We start from the raw sequence: 21,821 nt of genomic DNA, 5'->3' as shown, positions 1-21,821 counted from the left end.
CCTGGGATTAGCAGCGAGGGAGGAGGGGGATTCGGGCAAACTGAAGATAAGACACATGAAAGCCCACTCCTCGACAGCTGAGAACACACCAGCGTCCGCAGCCACGTGGCTCCACATCCTCGGTTCCACGCGCCAGCGCGGCTCCCCCGCACCGGGCCGAGCCATCAATGACGGCAGCTCAGATTAGAGGACTGACTCAGAATATAAACCCAGACACACGACACCGTCGCAGAGTTTCAGGAGTAACCATTGTGGTCCGGAGGCACTGAAATGAAAATGCCTGCCATGGTGTCTTTTATGAATCACTGTCTAAAAACAAAACATGGCCGCCACGATGAAGAACACCGACTGAGAAGTCACTCAGAAGTAACAAAGTGACCATGTTTGATAGCCATTATGGTGTTTTCAATTTGACTTAAAAAGTGAAATATTTGAAAGACGTCCCATCATCTGGGACATATTTAAGTTTCCAGACCTTCATTATGATATGCTGCAACTTCCCCATCAACTGGATCAGCTGGGGAGGGCCAACGTACGGGCTGAACCAGGTTTAGCGGATGACCCTGACACGGCACGTCACCGGACACAACTACACGCCTGCAGCACTCCAAAGTTTGGAAACTGCAGGAACTTCTCATGGTATTCTTTCACAGTGTCCACGCTTCAAAACCAATCTTCATCAGTGTCCACTATCCGCATCATGTTACCCAAATTCAGTGAAATCATTCTAGTGCCAAACTCACTCACCAATGTGAGGAAACACGTAGCCTGCAGCACACACACGCACTGGCCGTTATGTAAGCTGTAGGTGTGCAGGACAGGCTGTTCAGACGAAGTTTGGAGCCTAACTGCTACTTTGCTCCATGTGACGGACCTTCAATCACTGACACTCAAACATCTCATTCTGCTTTGCGTAATTCCACAGCGATGACCCAGGTCGTTGCAGACTATCAGGCCATCGCTGAAGCCAAGGCTGAGGTGGTGACAAGGAAGCTGCAGCTGGAAAAACCCACAACCTCCATCCTGAATCATAAATCATCCGCTCACCACTGAGGGAACCAACCAGCATCACCAGTCTGAGCAGCGCCCCCTGTCTGCCAGCCGTCTCAGAGCTTCTATAAGGCTCATGGTCGAATGCAAGTGCATGTTCCAGTTCAACCAGTGAAATTCTGTCCACAGTGTCGGTGTTTAGTGTCGTCGGTCAGCAAAACTGAGTCAGTACTCAAGAAAAAGCTGTGTAAGGTTCCGGAACAGCACCTGGACCAGCTGTATCCTCAGGGATTTATCGCTACTTGAGTGGAGTGGACACACAGTGACTTCAGGTGAAAACCCTTGACAGCCCACTCGCTCATTTCTCCTCCACAAACACACACAGGGTGAGTCGTGCTGCGTCTTGCTCAAACAGCCCGTGACGTCAAACGCTCTCAGACTTTGGCCGACACAAGCGCTCACAAGTCAGACTCATCGCTGGCTCACCGTCTCGATAACAGGTCTGACCTGTGACCTGACCATCAACATCGCTGGCTCACCAGCTGGAGATTGTCGCCTTTCAGAAACCAAAGTCGACAAATCCTTTCCAAAAGTATAAATGTTAAAACATGTTATCAGCAGCATGCCCACCCACTGACGCATCACTTCCTGTTTATCTGCAACGCAGCGAGCGACAGATGATAACCAGGATAAAATCTGATAAACAAATTCAGATTTTCGACATAGAATCCTAGCAAACACGAGTAAAATACATGTTTTAACATGTCATGAAAGAATTATTTTTTTATTTTATTCATTCATTCAATACACTTCAATTTTTTTTTGTAAGTTTAAATGGGTGAATAAATACATCACTGGTTGAAATATGCAACAAGAAATGTTTATTTTACAACAATGTTGTTTCTGTGGTCTTCAGAGCAATAAGTGTAAAAGCTTCTTTTTTGTCCATTTCTGTTTGGTCATTTCTGCTTTGCTCTTATGTTCTTGCCTACTTTAAGACGAAAAGTCTGATTAAATCATGTGTAACAAGATTCTAGACTGTGATTCTGACTGATGCTGATATGAACAAATGATGAGTCAAACGTTTAAGAACTTAATTATCAAAGCATCATGATACTGAATGAAATCATCACTGCGTCACATGGTGATGTAAACGGAAGACTGAGGTGCTTAAGCGCACTCATCATCCCAGAGTCGAACAGGAGAGAGAACTGCGACAAAGATCAAACAAAGATTTAAACATCCCCCCCCCCACCCAGAACATCAGCCAGCTAGCGGTCATTAGCGTCATCTCGAACCCGAGGGTCCGGGCTAATGGTGAGGCTGCGCTGGATCAAAAGAAGACGCCTGGATTGTCTCCGATTTACTTTCAATAAACAAACGCCGCATCTGTCGAGGAGTGGCATGGGAGGGGCGCCGCTCACCCGCTTTCTTCTGCCGCCATCTGTCCGACGGGCTGGGGGAAGGAAGGGGTTGTTTCTTATGCAACAAGTGAGTCTGCTTCCTATTAAAGACCTCCACAGTGCACATGGACTCACTTGAAACAGAGGCACTTGCTGTGTTGCACCATCCCGCACAGTGCGCCCAGATATAGAGAGAAAATTATCATAGGGTGTATTAAAAAATTAATAAAAAAGGCTCCATGACACACATGACAAAATGATGACGAATGAGCCACAGGACTGATGGCTTACAAGCTAAAAACTCTTTATAAACTTTAATTTGAGTCAACAATAAAATGGAAAAAAATCAAGCCAAAACATTGCTTTTCACATCATCATTAGCTTCATCCACCTTTATGCGTCATGATTTTCATTCCCATTCTAAACAGTCGTCGTGAGTGAAACCAGGTTGCCGCACCATTTTTGCATATAACCAAACAGAACCAGGTCCAGAGGGCCCACACACGGTTCAAACAAACAAAGGTGATCCACCGTTCCACTCACAGTTTTGGAGAGAAGCTACTGTGTATCCAGGTCCTGTCACTGGCTGCTCAGGAACAGGTTGAAGTTTGTGTAAGTGGTGTGTGTCAGAATGAAGCGTGGTGCACGGCGAGAGGCTAATTACAGCTCATGATGAGGGTAATTAAAAGTGTGGATTAACTGAGGAGGAGTTTCCCGACAGGTCATTATGGACTGAATCATCTCTGCAAATGTGTGACAACACTTTGACAACTAAATCTACATTGTTTACAGTTAGCTTTTATGTTTCGATATATTTTACATTTATTTCATACACTAACAAAATACACTCAAATGTTTTCAATATTCACATGAATAGTATCATGACACCAATGATGGGAAAATGGAACAGGGGGTTCAGAATTTGCTTCATGTTGCTGCTGATGGTTTAATGTAAGCGGCTTGGACAACAGTGTCTGGCCAGTGAGGTCAATGTAAATATGAAACCCATCATATGATAAAAAGGGACACTGGTCTTTGTCTTTAAGTCCTTGTGACCACACGCCACATTTTACTGGATCACTCATAAACATGAGTCCAACTGCAGAAGTCACAAGAGAGAGACTTTTGGAGATTCCGAAAAACATCTCCTCTATCAAGCCACACACTCTTTGACTCACTGCTGTGACTTTAATTTAAGAAACGACCAGCAACGCTGATGCATGAGTCAGAGCCCTGGTCATCCAGGATAACCACAGCGACTCTACCTACATCCTCAGGGGAAACACTTCTATGAGTAACAAACTCCACTTCCTCTTCTTAGAAGGGCCTTTCCGACTAAACCAACAACTGAATGGAGGTTGTAAATTCTGACATCACGACGGGCTATAGTGATCAATGATAAAAAGAGGAAGAGAAGGCAGCATCAATGAAAACCAAGTGTCAGAACCTGGTTTGGCCAAAGAAAAGTGGTCATGGCCGACAGGACAGCTGGTTGACCATTGAAGGCAGTGAGTGAAAAACGTCGAGCCAAGATGTTCGTGACGCATTAATGCTTGGAAAAGTGGTTGTACCAAGACTAGTGGCCGGACGACATGTGATCTTCAGTCCTCTCATGGTGAATAGACATGAAGCCAAACAGCTAAGGAAGTAAGCAACACAAAATGATGCTGACAGTACACAGACGGCCCTGAAAACCATCCAACATGGGACCTTTCTGCTGGTGGATTTACCGCCCGCAGAGGAAGAAACTTGCTACAGCACCTTCCACTCTGGAAGGAGACTGACATTCCTGTCAAAGTTTTGTTTCGACATGCGGCGCTCTTTTCGCAAAGCAACCTTCACACAGCCGTCAGCTAGATCGGACATGAAGCCAGACTGAAAGGATGAACACTCGCACGGCAGTTATCCGAGTGAGTCGAGGAGCCAGTGAATCCTCCCCAAAGCCGTGGACCTAATCACAACATGACACCAGGTTCAGCTCAGGTCGATCTACAGCGAGGAGGAAGGCAGCACTCACCAGCAGCTGGTCTCTCTCTGCTCTCCACAGAGTCAAGTGTAGCCACTAGTTGTGATGCAACCGTCCTAAACGTAGCCGCAGGAGATAGACAGGAGGGCGGTCGACACCACCAAATAAGGAGGAAGAGAGGGGGAAAAAGGCACATCCAGAGAATACAGATTTGGACACAAGCTGTTCCAGATTTGACATGGAAATGGATTATTTTGGAAACCGCTTCCAATTTGGTGTAAGGAATATGGGAAAGCTGGCGGGTGCCAGCGGGAAGGTGATATGAGAAGCAGATGTGGAATATGCAGACGTCGCGGGAAAAGAAGAGTGCACAGACGTGAAAGCCTCACACTGACTGGATGAATATTCAAGTAAAACCTTGGAGCAACGTATGTTTCAGTCTCAGCGGGAGCCCCCAGCCCAAAAACACGCTGAAGCTGGGTAAACACATGCAATATAAAACACACAACGTACATCAAAATGATGTGCATCAAATCATTTTTTGGACATAATCCGCGCATAAGTGACACTGGAGGTCAGCAACATTACATTTAGCTCAACAGTATTGTCCGGCCAGTGGGTACTTGAGAAACACACTGCACTTTTGTGTTAAAATAGTGATACACGCTTATGATACATTAATGCCAGAACAAACGGCTGACGATACACTGTGACAAGTGATTCACCTCAAATGCAAAGTCTGCCGTTCAAACACCAGGACTACTGGTGGTTGATGAGAGCTGCGCCTCTGCTGTGATAACACTGGATAATCACCTGGAGAAAAAATCTATTTCGAAAAACCCGTTTCACAAGCTGCTTGCTAAACAGACGTTTGAGGAGAGGAAATGCTAATCTGATAATTTGATGAATCATCTTCATGACAACCTCAACATTTTCCTTCAAGCGTTGAGTAACAGTAATAGTTTAACAGGAGTGTCACTTTGAAACAAGCATTTGGAAGCGCAGAGGTTGGTCACTCACCACAGCAGGGTAATAAATCCCTAGAAAGAAGCGTATGTGGAAGAGCCAGTCAATGTCCCCCAGGTCCAATAATCAACAATCCAAAGTCCAACCAGCAGGAGAAAAGGTCCCGTCCCCCTGAGCGCTGTGTGTGTTTGCCTTCAGAGAGAACTTAATGTGACTGGCGAGGAGCTCGACCGATCAGAGCACTGTCTCGCTGTGTTTACTACAGCCCACAACACAAGCGGCTGATAATTAGCACCGCCCCTTCCGCACTCGCACCCCACATGCTCACACACATCCTGGCTGAGTCATGCAACGCCCACCAACTACGTTTGTACGGAGTTTCAGCTGATGCAGAAACTGTATCATGGAGCACTTCAGTGACTCTAGCTGATAAAGACCCTCAATTTGACTTGGACCCTGGAGGTCAGGGCAAAGTTGGGAGCCAAGTTGGGTTTTGTCTCAGGAAACACTAAGAAAGACAGAGGCAAGGGAAGCCCAAATGGGACTGTTGAACCGTTAAATGAGTCGACTTTGGAACAAACACACGGCCCGTCATCCTTTAGTCATTTGGGTTAATCCGACTTGAACCACATTCAAATCCCTCACAATTAGCTTGCTCGTAAAAACAATCCTCCCCTCCAAGCTGGGGGCCTCAAGTTTAGAGAGGAGGAGGAGGGGGAGGAGAAGGCGGGCTGGGGGCAGAGGGGAATGCCTCCGCCCGTCCCGTGTCTTCAACCTGTTGTCCACCCCCTGCTGTCTCTCTTCATTAGTGAGGCTGCTTTCAAAGGAGGAGCGAGGACCCCGCTGGATTAGCCCTCGCTGACACCGCCACTGTCAGAGGCGGGGAAACAACAGGCCACCACTTGACGCCTGACCCTGGCATTAACCCCTTGCCGACCACAAACTCAGGATTCTTTCAAGTCACCAAGAAAGGAGGGAGAGAACAACAAGTGTTTCTGGGGAACAAAGCCAATTATTGCCTCTTCCAATTTAGCAGCGCTCGCTTCATTAAGCATTCAGCCCTTCATCTTTGTCTCTTCTTCATATGTCACTGCATCCTGCTGTTGCTCGAACCTGCTACGATGTCACTTCCTGTGTGAGCTTACACTGGGAAACTCACCCTTTTACCACAGAACTGCTGCCCACAGACAGAGAGCCAACTGAAGCAGCAAGTGTTACACCGCCGCTTCTTTCAACAGAAGCGTTGAGAGTATAGCACTTTCAGCCAAATGTTTCGGCAAATTTCAGCTCAGAAGTGGCAGATTTTAAAGCGTCTAAGGCCTCAGACAGCAACAACCAGCCTCACTAACCAGTTATCTGCTGCAAACCAGAGCTGCTGTGGCCTTGACTGGATATATACAAGTGCAAAACCCAACACTTTCTGTTCCTCAGCACTTCCACTAGTAATAACCGACAGAGGCTGAGCTCGAGTCGATGATCGCTCAAGAACCACCACATGACTGGAAAAGTACAGGCAGGAGGAAACAAATTGTTTCAGTGTTCCGAGCTTGTTGAAGCTCGTCGGTGGCACCGGTCCACCAGGCTGAGTAACATGGGACCACTGGATCTTAATCGCCACAGTCAGTGTCTGTCTGACGTGTCCACAGGGATCATCACAGATCCAGATATGAAAGCTGATATGCTGAGCCAACTTACCGTTAAAAGGATGTACATATTTCTGTAGGTTTGTCTGGAACATGTGAGCTTAGTAGATTGACTGCAATACCACGAAAGAAATGTACATTCTCACTGAAAGTCTTAATGCTTTGTAGAGCAGCACTGTACGATGTTTTCTTATGTTTCGATCATCTTAAATTAGAAATGAAAGAGCACTGCATCACACTAGTTTATCACAACTATTGTGCCTTTAATCTCTTTAACTGTGGTTACTTTAATTCATTTTACTTTATTTACTTTTGACAACAAACTAACAGGACATATATAACCAAGGCTTGTTTTGCAGAGGACAGAATATAATGGTCCATACATAATAAACAACAACAAAAATAACAAAATAATATCATAATAACAACAATAAAATTTAATTTAATACAGAAAAATAAAGATATCAACCTTTCTCTTACCACCCCTAATCTGTCAACCAGGAAAGTAATAAAGATAATTTACAGGATTATTGCAATGGAGAAAGGACCAGAATAATTAATATATAACATTTATAATTAGTTACACACCAAAATAAATCTGAATGTCAAGTGTAGTTGGATTCAAACGAACATAAAATAACAGGAAGCGTATGAATTACTAATTTAGCAGAGGATCAAGGTATTTTATAGTGACTTGAGTTTCTCAAAGTGAGAAAAGAAAGGTCCCCACTTCATTTGGAGAGTTGCTTACAGAGTGTCGGATCTTTTCAAGGCTTTGGCCTGATATCACATATCGTCTTATTTTTAAAATCATATTTCGTGCTAAATATTTCATATAAATGTGACACTGCGTCTGTCAAACCAGTTCCCAGTGACTCAGTGTGTGTAAGACGGTTCAGTCACAGTTTTCTCAATGACACAAGAGAAACTGAGATTCGTGCACGAGAGAGTGACATCAGAATATACGACAAATGAGATGAAGACAGTGGAACTTCTCTTCACGTTGCTACCCTGCAGCTGTTTGGTTCTGAGGTGTGGTGCTGTTGCCACGGCGACCCACGCCTTCACACCCGTCCTGTCTGGTCCCGTCAGAAACGCTCGAGAGCAAGCAGGAAGTGGGGATGAGGGCCGGGGAGCGATCAGGGACGGTGAGCCGCATGTGTGAGCCAAACAAGCTCAGACTAGCGGCGAGTGAGTGGCGTCCTAATCTGAGGTGAATCCAGCCAAGTCTGGATTGAGTTGGACACCTGCAGCTGCTTTATAATCCACGTCACTTCACAGTCAAGGCTCGGAACAAATGCTCAGTCCAGATCAAGTGCGAGTGGTGATGATGGCGCCGAGACACCTGGTGAGGGTCCAGGAAATTATGGGGCAGGTGAGCTGCTGAGCCAGACGGGACATGTTGAGACTGGAAGAGGAGTCGCCGATTGCAGCAGGAGAGACGCAAACGTCTGGAATCTCCATTTCAACTTCATTTCACGGGTAAAAGAACACCACAGTTGAAGGCGGTGAGGATGAAGCAAGTGTTCAACTCGACTCCACCCAGAGGGCATTAAAGTGACCCCTCCCACCTCCAGCACACTACTGTGTTGCTCATGGCCTACATGGCAATACAGATGCCCACGAGGAGGCGCTTGAGTGAGTCCCCACGCTAATCTCGGTATAATGTTTATGTTGTTATCAGAAATAAAATGAAGTTAGATGCATTACTCACCCAATAAGGTATGACTATTTTGACATGCATATTTAAGTTAAGCTACAAAAGATCAATGTGGCTTGTGGGTCTGTTTCCATAAAATAAATAAATAAAATAAAACAGTTGCATATGAGAAGCACAATTGTGAAGCAATGAAGTTGTAGTTCTGAACATTTATCACCAAAAGCAGACTGATAGCATTCCCAAAAACAGGGGAAACATTTTGAGACGGCAGATAAGCATCAAAGTGAGGGGCAGGTTCCGAGTTCGCGGATGTCATGACGCCACCTGACACATCCAGAACTGTTGAGCAACAGTTTTAAAAACAACAGCCCAGTACAATCAGCACACTCTTGTGTTGCTGCCCGGGATTACAACAGTGACCATGACTCAGACTTTTTATTGTTTCCTCACAACACAAGTTCTCCAGAAATGTTGGATATTGAGACACTTTGGAAGAGACAGATCGAAGAGATTCACAGAGAGCTGACGCTCCGGCAACAATATCTGGTGAGGCTGATGAGTAACAGACGCTCGGGATGATGCCGAGTGACCGTCATGTATCCGCCAGCAAGCACTAACAAAAAGCTACTGAATACTAAAACAGAGTTATAATGTGTCTAGTAGCAGTTCTGTGCTACTTCAAACCTTTCAGTTCAAACAACCAAAACTCCCATCAGGCTACTGGAATTACAAGCAAATGAGAACATGAAAAAGAGCAACTGTCTGGATAAACAACAGTGTTTGTGGGAGTGCAAAGAAGTAGAAAGTGAAAGTGAGCCATGAAAAATCCCCGTCATCTTTCAGAATTTATGAACAGAAAAGAGTCCAGCTTCGTGCCAAAGACACTTGTTTGTATCAACGATTCGGGTCATCATACCCAACACTTGAGTTAGTCTGAGCCTTTCTGTCACCATCCATTATGACTTCCTGATTTGCTTGCATAACAACATGACCTTGATGAAGGTCAAGTCGCTCGTTTCGTACAACAAAGCTCCTAATGAAACTCTAAAAGCATTTCACTGGCCAGTAAATCCCAAAAACGAGGCCAGGATCCTTCTGTTTCTTCTGCCTTCCATTCTTCCCTACTTTATTTTTCCAGGTCGTCATGGTTACCAACTATATATACCCGCCTGTCTCCATGTGCTGTCTGAATCTTCTCTCTTCTTTTGTTTCCAGGGAGCCTCATCTGGGTAATGCGGGCAGGAGGGGGCATCTCCGAAACGAAACAAGTCGGCGCCTCTGGACACTCCCGAGGAATAATTCACTCCAGAGTGACCAGACGGCAGGTCCTCCAACATGTAGTTGCGTCATGTGACCGTCGGGGGCGCCGCCCAGCAACATATTGAAGAAGCAAACAGCATCGATTGAAGACCAAACACACACTCCGCACTGACTCAGAGAGGTGTCACTCTGAAGTTGCACGGGTGTTCACTTCGTCATATGTCATATGTGGGTTGTTCTGAGTGTGCGTGCGTGCGTGCATGCATGTGCGTGACAGCGTATGGATGCTGCTGCACTGTGTGTGTGTGTGTGTGTGTGTGTGTGTTTGTGTGTGTGTGTGTGTGTGTGTGTGTGTGTGTACAGCCTGCTGCTTGCACTTTTCATCTGTATCTGCACTTGTGCTTTCAAATGCAGTGGCTTGAGCCCAGGTCCACATGTTCTATCCACAAATGGATTGAAGGAAGTGTGTGTGTGCGCGTGTGTGTGTTTATGTGGGCAACTGCAGCAGGTGCTCCAGCTCCACTGTGGCAACAAACATTTGTTTAATCAATGTGTGTGTGTGTGTGTGATACAGGTGCCAGCGCCCGCACGGAAATATTTGACTAAAATATGTGAGTTGCAGGTGTGACAACTCTAAGTAGGTCATCGCAGCAGTCAAGTCGAAAATATGACTGTCATAAGAGGTTCATGGTTGAAGCATTAAAGTGAGACGTGGCTCACCTTGGACGCTCTCCTGTGCTCGGGACACTCCGGGTGCTGACACACCACCTCCTCTTGGGCCGGCTTGTCATCTGCAACAAATAAATAAGAGATTCTTCATCAGAAATCACAAGGGTCTGTCTCAGCTAAAAGCACACATGCAGCGTGTTTACATGAGGGGGCGACAAAGCGACGCTGTCACATCATAAATAACCAAAACTGGATTTTCCAGGAGTAAACATAAACGCAGGCGAGACGCTGCGGGGAGTTCTGGTTGGAGATCAGAGGGATGTAAGTGAAAGCAGAGACTTTTAGCGGGTCATCTCTCTGTACTCTGCAGCACAATAACAAATCACCATTGTCAAATAAACCACCCCAAAATTTCTGGAGCTCCAGCCATCGAGGGACGATAAAAGGAAGCGTTTACATGTCGTGTACACACTCGATAAAGACGTCATAACAGAGACCCCCCAGCATCCTGCTAATGAGAGGAGGGGACTGAGCTCCATTAGCAGATGTCAAGCCAAATATGGTCATGTCACCTTTACCATCACATCCACAGTAGCTGTCCCCAATATTTAGCCAACACGTTCCACTTCTTTCTGACACTCTTCAATTATTAATAGATTAATAATTCATATCTGATTTCCAGCCTGGGTTTAAGGAAGAGTGAGCTACATTTATTACAGAGACAAACACATCATTACAGCACGCCACTCGTCTGTGTGTCCAAACAAGAATCCCTGAGCTCAGCACTGCTGATGAGGCCAAACTCAAACACGACACACCGGGACACGTGGCGACACAAAGAGCTGCAGAGTCAAGCGAGGCGCTGCCGCACAGCTGAGTGGAGGAAAGATCGCGCTCAGTTAGCAGCGTTTGAGAGCACCAGTCCAATCCAGTGATATTTCCAAGCCATGACCAGACAGGAGACTTGATGCCTGAACAAGCTGAGGAGTCCACTGGGTTCATGCTCCTGTGACGGAGGAGCCACACAAGGTCACCACACCATGTTGGACTTCAGAAAATTCACCTGCGCCAGCTCCCAGACTGCGTCAATGTCTCCTTCTCACCAGTGGCACAAGGTGTCACCGTGCAGGAAGTGCAAACATTTGAGCGGCCGGCATGTTCATGAGGAATGTCGCCGGCATCGCTGAGCTTCGGTCAGGTCTCAACGAAGCATTTGTCTGATGACGTTTGGCGCTCGTCCTGACAGTTACAGACAAGGCGTGAGAGGGAGACCAACTGAAGACCTGAGCTCACGGTTACTGAAATGAAGCCTTGATATTGGACCATTTCAATCCAAGCCACCAGTGAAAATCAGTTGTGCAGCATTCACTGAAGAACCCATTATACATGTTCCGTTTTTTCCAGACTATAAGCCGCTACTTTTTTTCCTCACAGTCTGAACCGTGTGTCGCCTTAAGACGGAATCGACCGAACCTGCCGCTGTTTTGTGTGTGTCAGAAGCAGCGTTCTTTGGCCACCTGAATTTGAAACTTTTGCAAACGTCCAGAGTGGGAACTTTCATAAAAGTGGTTGAAGACATCTGCTTCCTGTCTCTCGGAACGTCCCTCATTTTTGCAGTCTAAAGAGCGTCATGCTGGCAACAATGTTGAGCCTCATCCCCATATCAAAGCGATGACATCACGGGCGTTTTTAAGTGACCCTCATGCATTTTCTGCGGCACAGACAGCACCAGTGCTTATTGACCGCTGCAGCTTATGTACGAAAAATATCTACTTTCCTTCTTTAATGTCGTGGGTGTGGCTAATATTCCGGTGTGCTCTATAGTCCGGAAAATACGGTAATTAATTTGCTTACAATAGTCGCAACATTTGGTCAAACAAGTCAAACCTCAAACTGCCATTGTTCCATCAGGCTTGATCAAAGGCAAGACAAAAGGACTCCACTCCTCGGTGACCTGCAGGTGAAGCAGCCTGGTGAGCGACAAACATCTGCTTCCAATAAGGAGTGGGGTTCAGTGGCAACGTGGGCAGTGACCCCCCCACCCTTCCTCCTGGATGTTATGTTGTTTCACCCCCACTGTGGTTCAGACTCACATGAGCAGCGCCGCCGCCTCCCTGCCCCTTCATCTTCAACCTCCACAACCACATCTGAGCAGCCAAGCCCCAAAACCACACAAAAACAGGTGCAGAGGTTTCAGGAGCGGCGACTTTGAGTTGAACTTTGAAAGAACTATGTTCCAAAACGGAATATCTGCGGTGACACGACAGGCAGCGGAGCGAGAGAGGTCACCGTGCCGGCACGTTTAAGAGGCAGCGCGCGGAGATTAGCGCGAGTTTGGAATATCTGAGAGTATTTGAGTCAATGTACAGTCGATTCTTACATAACCCTCTCTTTTATGGGCTTCCCTGGCCCGCCGGTTCAGGTACCAGCTCGCTGACTGGAAGTGGAGGCTGAGCCGGACCTGAGGAATGCCAGACCAACGAGCGAGACGTTATGCACTGACAGGAATGACCTTGAACTAAGATTCATGAGGTTGTTCGTGTCAGGCAGAGTTTATGGAGTGAAGGATGTTGGGAGAAAGAAGAGGTTTCCGTTCTTAAACTCGCGATCGAGTGGATGAGGCTGCGCTGTGGAGACACGCCATGGAACCGACCCAGTGGCTGTCATGCACGAGGCCTTCAGACTGGCAGGTGTCACAAGCGGGACAGTCACGTTGGACCTGTCCAAATCAAAACGGTGGTTAATGGACAACTAATGGACAAAACACGAGGAGATGTGTTAGAAACTATTGACTCAATGCAAACGCTGCAGAGTTACAGCTCTGGATTCTCCTTGGAAGCTCTAAATCTTGACAAGGCTTCATCTTCAGGACAGGCTGAGTAATCTAAAGCAGCCTCATCGCTGAGTGATCCGGGCGAGTTGGGAAGTGTTTCAAGGGCTTAATTACAGACAGAAAGGTGAGGATCAAAGAGCATTCCTCTTCCCCGGTCTGTGCCTCAGCAGGCCGCTCCTGAGCTGACCAGAAAGACGCTGGATTTCCCATCGGCCGGTTGGCGAGGAGGACGAGAAGCATTCCTGCACCTTATCGCTTTAACTCATGGCAGAAATGTGGCGGCAGAAAGTGCCAACTTGGGGGGGGGGGGAAGTGAATCAGTTCAGCTTCAGATGGCCAGGTCAGAAAGAACTTTCCACAGAGGGAAGAAGGTTTGGGAGAAGGTGCTGAGCTCGGAGCTCAGAGTGGAAGTGAAGCGGATGATGAGCTTGTTAAAGGAATAACAGTGTGAAGTGAAGTGAAGTCACGTCTGAGCTTCGCTGTGTTCGGGGTTGTCATGTGCAGCCAGAGCACACAGAAGAATCCAGGTCAGGTCTTCCGCTGATGGATCTAAATATCAAACTGGACATTCTTAGACGGCGCTAATGAATTCTGTGGTGATGTTAACAAGGGAGCGACTCCAGTAGTGAAGCGGTGGCGCGTGCATCTAACACTGCATGAGTGAACCATCCCCAACGCAAAGCAAAAGCAGTCCGTTCTCACCACAGAGCTCGTGGATGCCGTCCAAGGACGAGGAGTAGCGCTCCAGCCCCTGCCGAGCAGTGCAGGGCGACGGAGCCTCCAGCTCGTACAGGCCTCTCTTCTTCCAGTACCAGAACATGGTCCTCGGTCAGGTGCCAGCAGAGAGCACAACTGTGTTTACATCCTCAAAGTCCTCATCAACCGTCACGTCCAATCCATCACACCAGCAGGTTCTCCGTCGTGCTCCTGTGTGCGCTGTCAGAGCTGGTCACCTCAGGCTGGCCTCTGGAGCCACCCCAGCTCTTAATCGTCCATTAAAAGCCACCCGCAGAGTTGAGTCCAGCACCAAATGTCGGCCTCTTCTAATCCTCCCAACAGAACCATGAGCACTTCTTAAAAGGTGTGGCAACACGATCTCCTGCAGCAAGTCAAGCTTCAGCCACCTCCAGCAGACCCTGTGTGGGATCTCAGCCCACTGCAACACACAAGAGCTGTATTCATGTGGAGGTGAGCTGCATGCTGGGACGGGCGACCCGGCTGCTGGCTTTGGGTCGGCGCTGCACAAAGATCTCTTTTAGAGCTGCCTCCTACAGCCCGAGTGGACTTTCTTTATGCGACCTGTAAACTGGACGACGCTGACATTTTCCGCCTTCAACAGCACCCGCCCCCTTTATCCGAAATGATTTATGGCTTTTTATGAATGGAGATGCTTACAGACTGTCAAGTTAGGAGCAGCCCACTTTGAAAAGGAAAACAGAAGAAACAGTCAATAAACTCACAATTACTAGCCAATGAAGGAAGAATTTATGTCCAACACACAATAACAATGAGGAAGTGCACCGTCGTCACCTAATTCTGTGTCGCAAGCGCCACCTGCCAAGTTTAATCCAATTTCTATTCAATATTTGATGTGGGCCAGAGGTTTTTTATTAATATTGAGATAAGGCAGCGCCACCCTGTGGAGTGGATGAATATTCCGGTGACTTATTCTAAGCTTTTACAGTTGGCCTAAGATCAGTGGCAATGACAACATTGTTCAAACAGCTCACAGAAACCTGACACCAGCGAATCGTGACCAATTTCTGCTCCACATTCTGCTAACATTAGCAACAACTGCTGAGTCACACTTGACTTCTTCAGCATCAGCGTCGGCCTGTTAAACCCCGGGAACGTTTCAAGAAGGCAGACGTCTGGCCATTAGACGTTTAGAAATGAAGAAGAGCCTCTGTGAGAATGTTCTGTGTCGGCCAGGCTCAAGGGAGGGACGCTGTCGAACGCTCCGACCCACATGTCCAATTTTGGGATAAGAAATTAGAGGGTAGGTTGGGAGTCGTTTGGCTGCGCGGCTCTGGGCTTTGCAGACATGTGGTAATAATCTGCAGCAGCTTTGAACGTGCGGCTTCTCTTTTAATGAGGACAGCAGAGCCTGAGAACCTGAGATATCAGGGACGACGGCAACCTCCTGTCCAGGAGAGGACGACCTTGATTTCATCATCGTGAAGTGTCTTCCACAGACGGAGGAAGAGCAGAAGAGAGTTTATCTGATCTCACAGGATGTTTTGTTTAGGTGAATCATGGACCTCGGGAAACAAAACTGACCTCCTCACTCAACAACACAAAGACACCTAGAAGGATGACACCCATGTCTGTTTAAATAACAAGAAAACCTGCAGCATAAAGCTGAGCTGTGACTGACGAGAGAAACAAAAGCACCAGAGAATTGGACTTGTATGAAACACGTTTTGTTGGAATGCATTAAAGAGAGAACCACCAGACTGGCGGCTGTGGTCAAACATCACTGCAGCGCTGGCATGAGCTGTAGTTGAACTACATCAATGGAAAAAAAAACATGGCATTCCTCACATTAGCTGACTTGTACTACAACAGACTGAAGGAAACACAAGGATGAAATAAAGAAGTTCATCATCGCGACAAGATGCTAGCGCCAACAATCTCCCAGTCTTCCTGGCTGACTGACTGATAAAGTAAAGTCCCACTTCAGTTTCCACGTGTTTGACTGTTGGTCAATGAAGTCAAACCACTGCAATGGATGGGGAAGCTACAGCGCCCCCTCAGGACCGGAGGCTGAATGGCTGTAGGTACCTTTTATAGCTTTAACAACTAGTGTTCTTCATGACTTTCACACAAAATAAATGAATATTTAAATAATGTAGAGGATGAAAGACTCATGAAAAAATAAAAATATAACTACATCAATATATAAATAAATAAATAACATCAGCATTAAACAATACAAGGGTTCAGATGAGCAGAACCAAATTTGGCCCGTTTGTTATCAGCCTCAGTCACTGGATCCAAACATAAAGCCGCCAGGCTGCAGAACAGGGCGTGCAGAGGAACCGACTGAATTACGATGAGACATGTAATTTCAAAAGTTTATCCTGAAACCTGCAGTTCAGAGGACGAGCAGCCTCTTTCAACCGGTCGCTGCCAATAATCCCATAATTGGAACAGTGTGGCAGAAGAAGCGGTGGCGCTGAGGAGCCGATAACAGAGCGCAGCGGGATGGAAAACACTTATTGTGTCAAAGCACCGTCATTGAAGAGTCATAAACAGTCATTCAGCCAAAGTGGGGGTTAGTTCGCCACACGGACGCTTCATAAACGATCGGGGCTGTTGACTTGACTATGAATATTCACCACTGAGCAAACACCTGGAGAAGTGCAGGAGCAAGCTGATAGGGTCAGAGTGTGTGTAGCAGAGGGGTGGTCAACCAGACCAAGTCTCCCATCACTGAATGATGACTCAGCTATTCTGTCACCGAGTACTTGTATTTGGTCATGTTTCTTACCTGAGTTTAATGCAATAAGTCACAACAACAGGCACATTTTTACCGAACACTCCATCAACCACTGTTGCCCGCAACAACAACAGGGTTTTCAGAGTCCCTGAATCCCACAGATGTGAGCGAGTCATACAACTCTCAATGACAGATGTAACTGCTCAAGTGGACGCATCACTCAACTGCAACCATTTTGAGGAAAACACCTTCGAAAACAGGAAGAAACTTGAAGTTGCTTCATGCTAATATTAAGGCATTTCAGTTCAGCATTCTAGTTTGATGTCAGCATTGATGCGAAGAAGGGAACAGCTGTTATATGGATAAAAAGTAGGGTGACGACCAGAGTGATGAGGATGGTGACACTGGCCTCTCCATGTGTATATTGTGGTACTAAAGTAGGTGAACAGTAAAAGGAGAGAAAGTCATTGAAACAAACCCACAAAGCAGACAAAGACTTGGCCCTCAAGCCACTAAACATCACCTCATTTGAAACCAACACCCCGAAAACAAGAGCCTCGCTGAAGTCATGTCCTACAAAAGCAGAGTAGAGGATCTCACTCTGGGTGTACGGTTTCTGAACTTCTGTGAGTGAGACACGGGGATCCATGACTTCACCTGACTCAGTGAAAACATCCACACGTGCACGTGTGACTGAAGATGGCCAGAAGCAGACTTCAATCAAGCGACATCCTCATCCGTCCCATCTTCGTGACTCTTCCTCTGCTTCACAACATTAACCATGACAGCAGTTCATGATGAAAACGTGACCGCAGACTAAACCGAGAGGAAAACCCCTCCAAGAAACGTGAACCTGCATGAAAACAAAAGTTCTTTACATACACGGTGACCTCATGCTTCAACTTATGAACTCCTTTTGCATCCTCAACAGGAAGCCAGGAGATTGAAGCGAGGAAATTAACTCTGAGGCGAGCAAAGCAGGAATAGAATCAGCATGAGGACGTAGAAGAGCGACAACACACCAGCAAGGCAGCCGCAGAGTGATGATGGAAATAAACACTTATTCAATGACATGTTCATGAAGCTAACACGGCTTGGATTCTCACTCAGTGACCAGGTTGAACCTTCTCAGCAACGACACCTGCGTCACCAGACTGTGAATATTTTATAACATTTAGTAACATATTTACATCAGAAAACCAAAGTCACAAATCCTACTATTAGCTTTACGATTAAAAAATAAGTCAAATACAGAAAAATAAACATAAAACAAGCTAATAATGTGCTACAAATCAAATTTTCAGTAGAATAAAAAATAATTCACAACATTACACCACAGAAAAATTCTGTAAAAAATGTAATTAACCTTTTTTTAAATTGAAAAGAAAACAATACAATTGTAAAGTAGGGAAAAATGCAGTCAAGAAAATAATGGTAGAACAGGTGACAATAAGAAGTGTACAAAAATTTGTCAGAAAAAAATTTCATTGTTTGAAAAATAAATAAACAAGTGGCAACAAAGCAATCATTTCAGTTTCACTACATTATCAGAGTTCAAAGTTGCACATTTAAAAAAGGGGGAAGAAGGAAACTTCAACCAAACAAAAAAATTAAATGGTCAAAAATACAGATGCCTGATGAAGGGAACGATGATCTACAGGACACTTTAGTATATCTGAATCAAATTCATGTGCATCTCACCAGTTTCAACCATCAGTGGTGAAAGTTTGAGCCCTGATTCCACTGCTCTCACTGGGGTGGAACGGCACTCGGCTGCATCAGATGTTACAGAAAACGCCGTGTCATCAGGAAAAAGCAAAGGAGGAGGACTCCAAAAGGAAATCATCAAATGAAACAACGGAAAGTCAGCGAGGAGAAGGAAGTCGGAGCGAGTCACGAGTCCAGCCAGAAAGGCCAAACACAGGCACGCTGGTCAGAGTTTTTGGAGCATCAAACGCAGTCAGAATGGAATGAACTCTGCACATCCAGACCTTGCTCTGGCCAACATGTCGGCTTTAATCTCACACAAAGTCCTCATAAAAACCTTCTCGTGTCACAGACAGATGCAAAGTCGCTCTGTCTGCACTGCTCAGCAATAAATACACTGTGCTGGGGAATATTTGGGTTCCAATGTGAGTCACCCCATCTAGAAGCATCCACCAGTTTTACTAACTGTCTGGAATGGTCAGAACCTCCCTCTAAACCTCAGCACTGTGGGATCTGAACCAAAACCAGTGAGTGAATTTGACTTTCACTTAACAATCTTTCCATTGTAAGTGAGCTGTGACTTCCTAGGAAGTCCTCGGTGTCCTGGCATCGAGCACGCATCCAGCAGGAAGCGAACGCAGCACTCACATCTCCACTGTCAAGATGGTTACACAAAAATGATGGAGGAGAAACAGTCGCAGGGGGCTGAGAAACACCTTGGACAGTTGACAATTCCTCACGTCCAGACCATCCCTCACACAGTAACAGCAACAAGCCGCTGAGCCCTGAGGAACCACGGAACAATTCCACACCGCTTCACTTCAGGCTGGATTCAACATCTGTGGAGCTTTTATGACCAAATCTATTTTTCACATCATCAGATCTTTATTATCGCCTCAGAAGTCGGGGCTCACAACTCTTGCCACTTGGCAGTGATTTTACAGCATTTCTCAGTGAGCGTTGAGCGATGCTTCATGCCGGGCTGATTTAGGGAGGGGACTTCTGACCACCTCCGAACAGCCACTTCCACCAGGCAGTTTAGCCTCACCACCTGACCACGTCTTTGGCGTCCTCAGCGCCGTGCCTCTACAGCAGGAGAGAGCCAGGTTAGCCAAGAGTTGCCTGAGGCTGGACTCGAACCTTCCCTTCTGTGGGGGTGCAGCACTGCCAGAACAACCTTCAGTGACCTTTTCCAAAAACAGCCTCAACCTCCGGATCATAAATCAGGCAAGTCAAGGACGTCCTGGACAAACTGGCCCGCTCTCGCTCCGCCTCGCAGCAGGCCGTGTACAGCCAGCTGACTGGCTTCGATCAGACCGCTTCTTCTATTTTTCAGCGATGGACAGTGAGCAGAGCTGACATCTGCTCCCAGATTAGACCGCCGTGTATAAGACCAGCTTAAGACTGCGGTGGCCTGGAACTGTGACGGGATCCAGACTCAACCAATTACTGCCGCTGAACTTTACCTTCGCTCGACCGCATGAACCCGGAGACGAGCCGCACTCGCTCACGAGACTCTGGTCAGCAGGTCCTGAAACATACCTCAACAGGCCATCCTCCGTCCCCAGCATCACTTTCTTGAGGGTCTGTCATGGTCAGTCACTTGGTTAGGGACAAGTTGCACTGCTATCGGTGAACCACATCTTCATGCTAACAGGCTGCTGCCCAACATACAACTGGGTCAGTGGACAGTTTATGGTTGGAGCTCGGCGAATATACTTTACGACATAATTACAACACAGTGCTCAGTAATAGCTGAGGCTAATGACAGCCTGCCCTCCGGTATATCAATGCTAAAAGCATAGCTGTCAGTGACAGCCAGCTGATATTACCTGACAAAACATGGAATTATTTTCTAAATATACATTTATGCGATCGATCGCTCAATCTTCAGTGGTAGCAGGGAGGTTTCTAATTTTCACTCTGACGCCCAAGCGCCACAACAAGAGAGTTTACTTGATAAAAAAAACCAAAACAAAACATGTTTTTGTGCCAGCAGTGGCAAAATCTAACTCAGTGCACTCACTGTTACTATAGTGACTCCATCCACGCTACTACAAAACAGTTATGGCAAACAAAGTAGCATACTTCTTGCTTTTTTTACATGGTCACAACTCACTTTATTAGCATCAGACTATGATGGAAGCGGTTAGTGTCAAGCTGCGGAAATACATTTCCATGGCAGGAATGTAAAACACTTACTTCCACAGCGTATTTTTTTTCATCTCCAGCAGGCTGTGGCATCATTTCTGTTCGGACAGGTACTTACACTTGACACTCACATTCCAATTAGCTTGAAATGACTTTTTTTTACATTCTGCGCGCAAAAACATCAACATACCTCATGTCACTAAAATGGTATCCTCGTGACAGTTGTTGACTTAGTGGATGAGTTATTAGTCATTATTTAATCATAACGGGCAACTAAATACAACCGTTGACACGTGGGACGAAATATACTGCTAAATTAAGTTTATTCTCTTCATGTAAGCTTTTAAATGAATCAACAAAATACACGTTTGGATTTTCCAATGCTCGTTTGCTTGTTTTCCACCACTTAGGTGTGGAAGAAAAACTTCATTTTTATGATACAGAATAGTCACATATAGAGTTCAGCACTTTACTCATGCTGTATTCCAACTACAGAACTTCATGGAGACTTTAGACAAACTGTAAACCTACTACTTTCTAACAAAAGTATCGCTGTCAGTCGAAGCAAAAGTTCTTGCAACAAGCATGCTAACTTACTGATTCGGAGTTTGAGTCCCAGCCAGCTCCTCGGAGGTGACTTGTGTAGGACCGAGTTCATGGTCCACTTGTTCGGAACCATCGGAGCATGCGAGAAGAGACGAACCTCCACCAGAACCGGGTTACAGTGTTCTGAAGCGCTTCAGTCACACACGTATTCTTCAACGTACGATCCTGCTCATCTCTCGGTTCGCGTTGTCGATGAGCCCCGGTCCAAAACCAGCCTCCAATCTCCTTCCCAAACGTTCAGCCCTCCAGAACTTGTTGCCGGTGAACGAGTCTTCGACGGAAGCGTGTTGTGATGTTGTCTTCTTGGGTTTTAGCGCGAACCTATCACCTCGGGACGTTCCGAACTCCACCCGAATTCATCCCCAGAACGCTACACAACACGCCGCAGAAGTTGGAGCCATTCTAGACGCGTCCTGCTCGGTTCTGAACCGGCCCAGCTTTAGCTCGCCTCCATTCATTCACTCGCGCTGAAGTCACAAAGACCAGCGGCTCCTTTCAACTGATGTAGTAACGCCGCGCGTCCAC

General features: G+C 46.4%; 1 protein-coding gene across 6 annotated transcripts in view; it reads right to left on the bottom strand.

The window, feature by feature from the left end:
* Nucleotides 1–21,763, bottom strand: part of plekhg5b (pleckstrin homology domain containing, family G (with RhoGef domain) member 5b) — a 43,399-nt gene extending 21,636 nt beyond the window's left edge. For 2 of the 6 annotated variants that reach the window (XM_053848716.1, XM_053848719.1), the window contains exons 1-2: nucleotides 21,288–21,763; nucleotides 10,609–10,679 (exon numbers count right to left, since the gene is read on the bottom strand). In XM_053848716.1, coding sequence (XP_053704691.1) covers nucleotides 10,609–10,679; nucleotides 21,288–21,369 — 153 coding nt within the window. In that variant the 5' untranslated portion in view covers nucleotides 21,370–21,763. Of the gene's footprint in view, nucleotides 1–5,379; nucleotides 5,819–7,020; nucleotides 7,186–10,608; nucleotides 10,680–14,092; nucleotides 14,298–21,287 lie in introns of those variants that run through there. The other 4 variants (XM_053848715.1, XM_053848714.1, XM_053848717.1 and 1 more) reach the window with 4 other exon arrangements.
* Between the last annotated feature and the right edge of the window lie 58 nt (nucleotides 21,764–21,821).

Source organism: Synchiropus splendidus, chromosome 18 (assembly GCF_027744825.2).
Source record: "Synchiropus splendidus isolate RoL2022-P1 chromosome 18, RoL_Sspl_1.0, whole genome shotgun sequence".
In the NCBI taxonomy this organism is placed as follows: domain Eukaryota; kingdom Metazoa; phylum Chordata; class Actinopteri; order Syngnathiformes; family Callionymidae; genus Synchiropus; species Synchiropus splendidus.
This window is presented reverse-complemented; position numbering and strand designations above follow the sequence as displayed.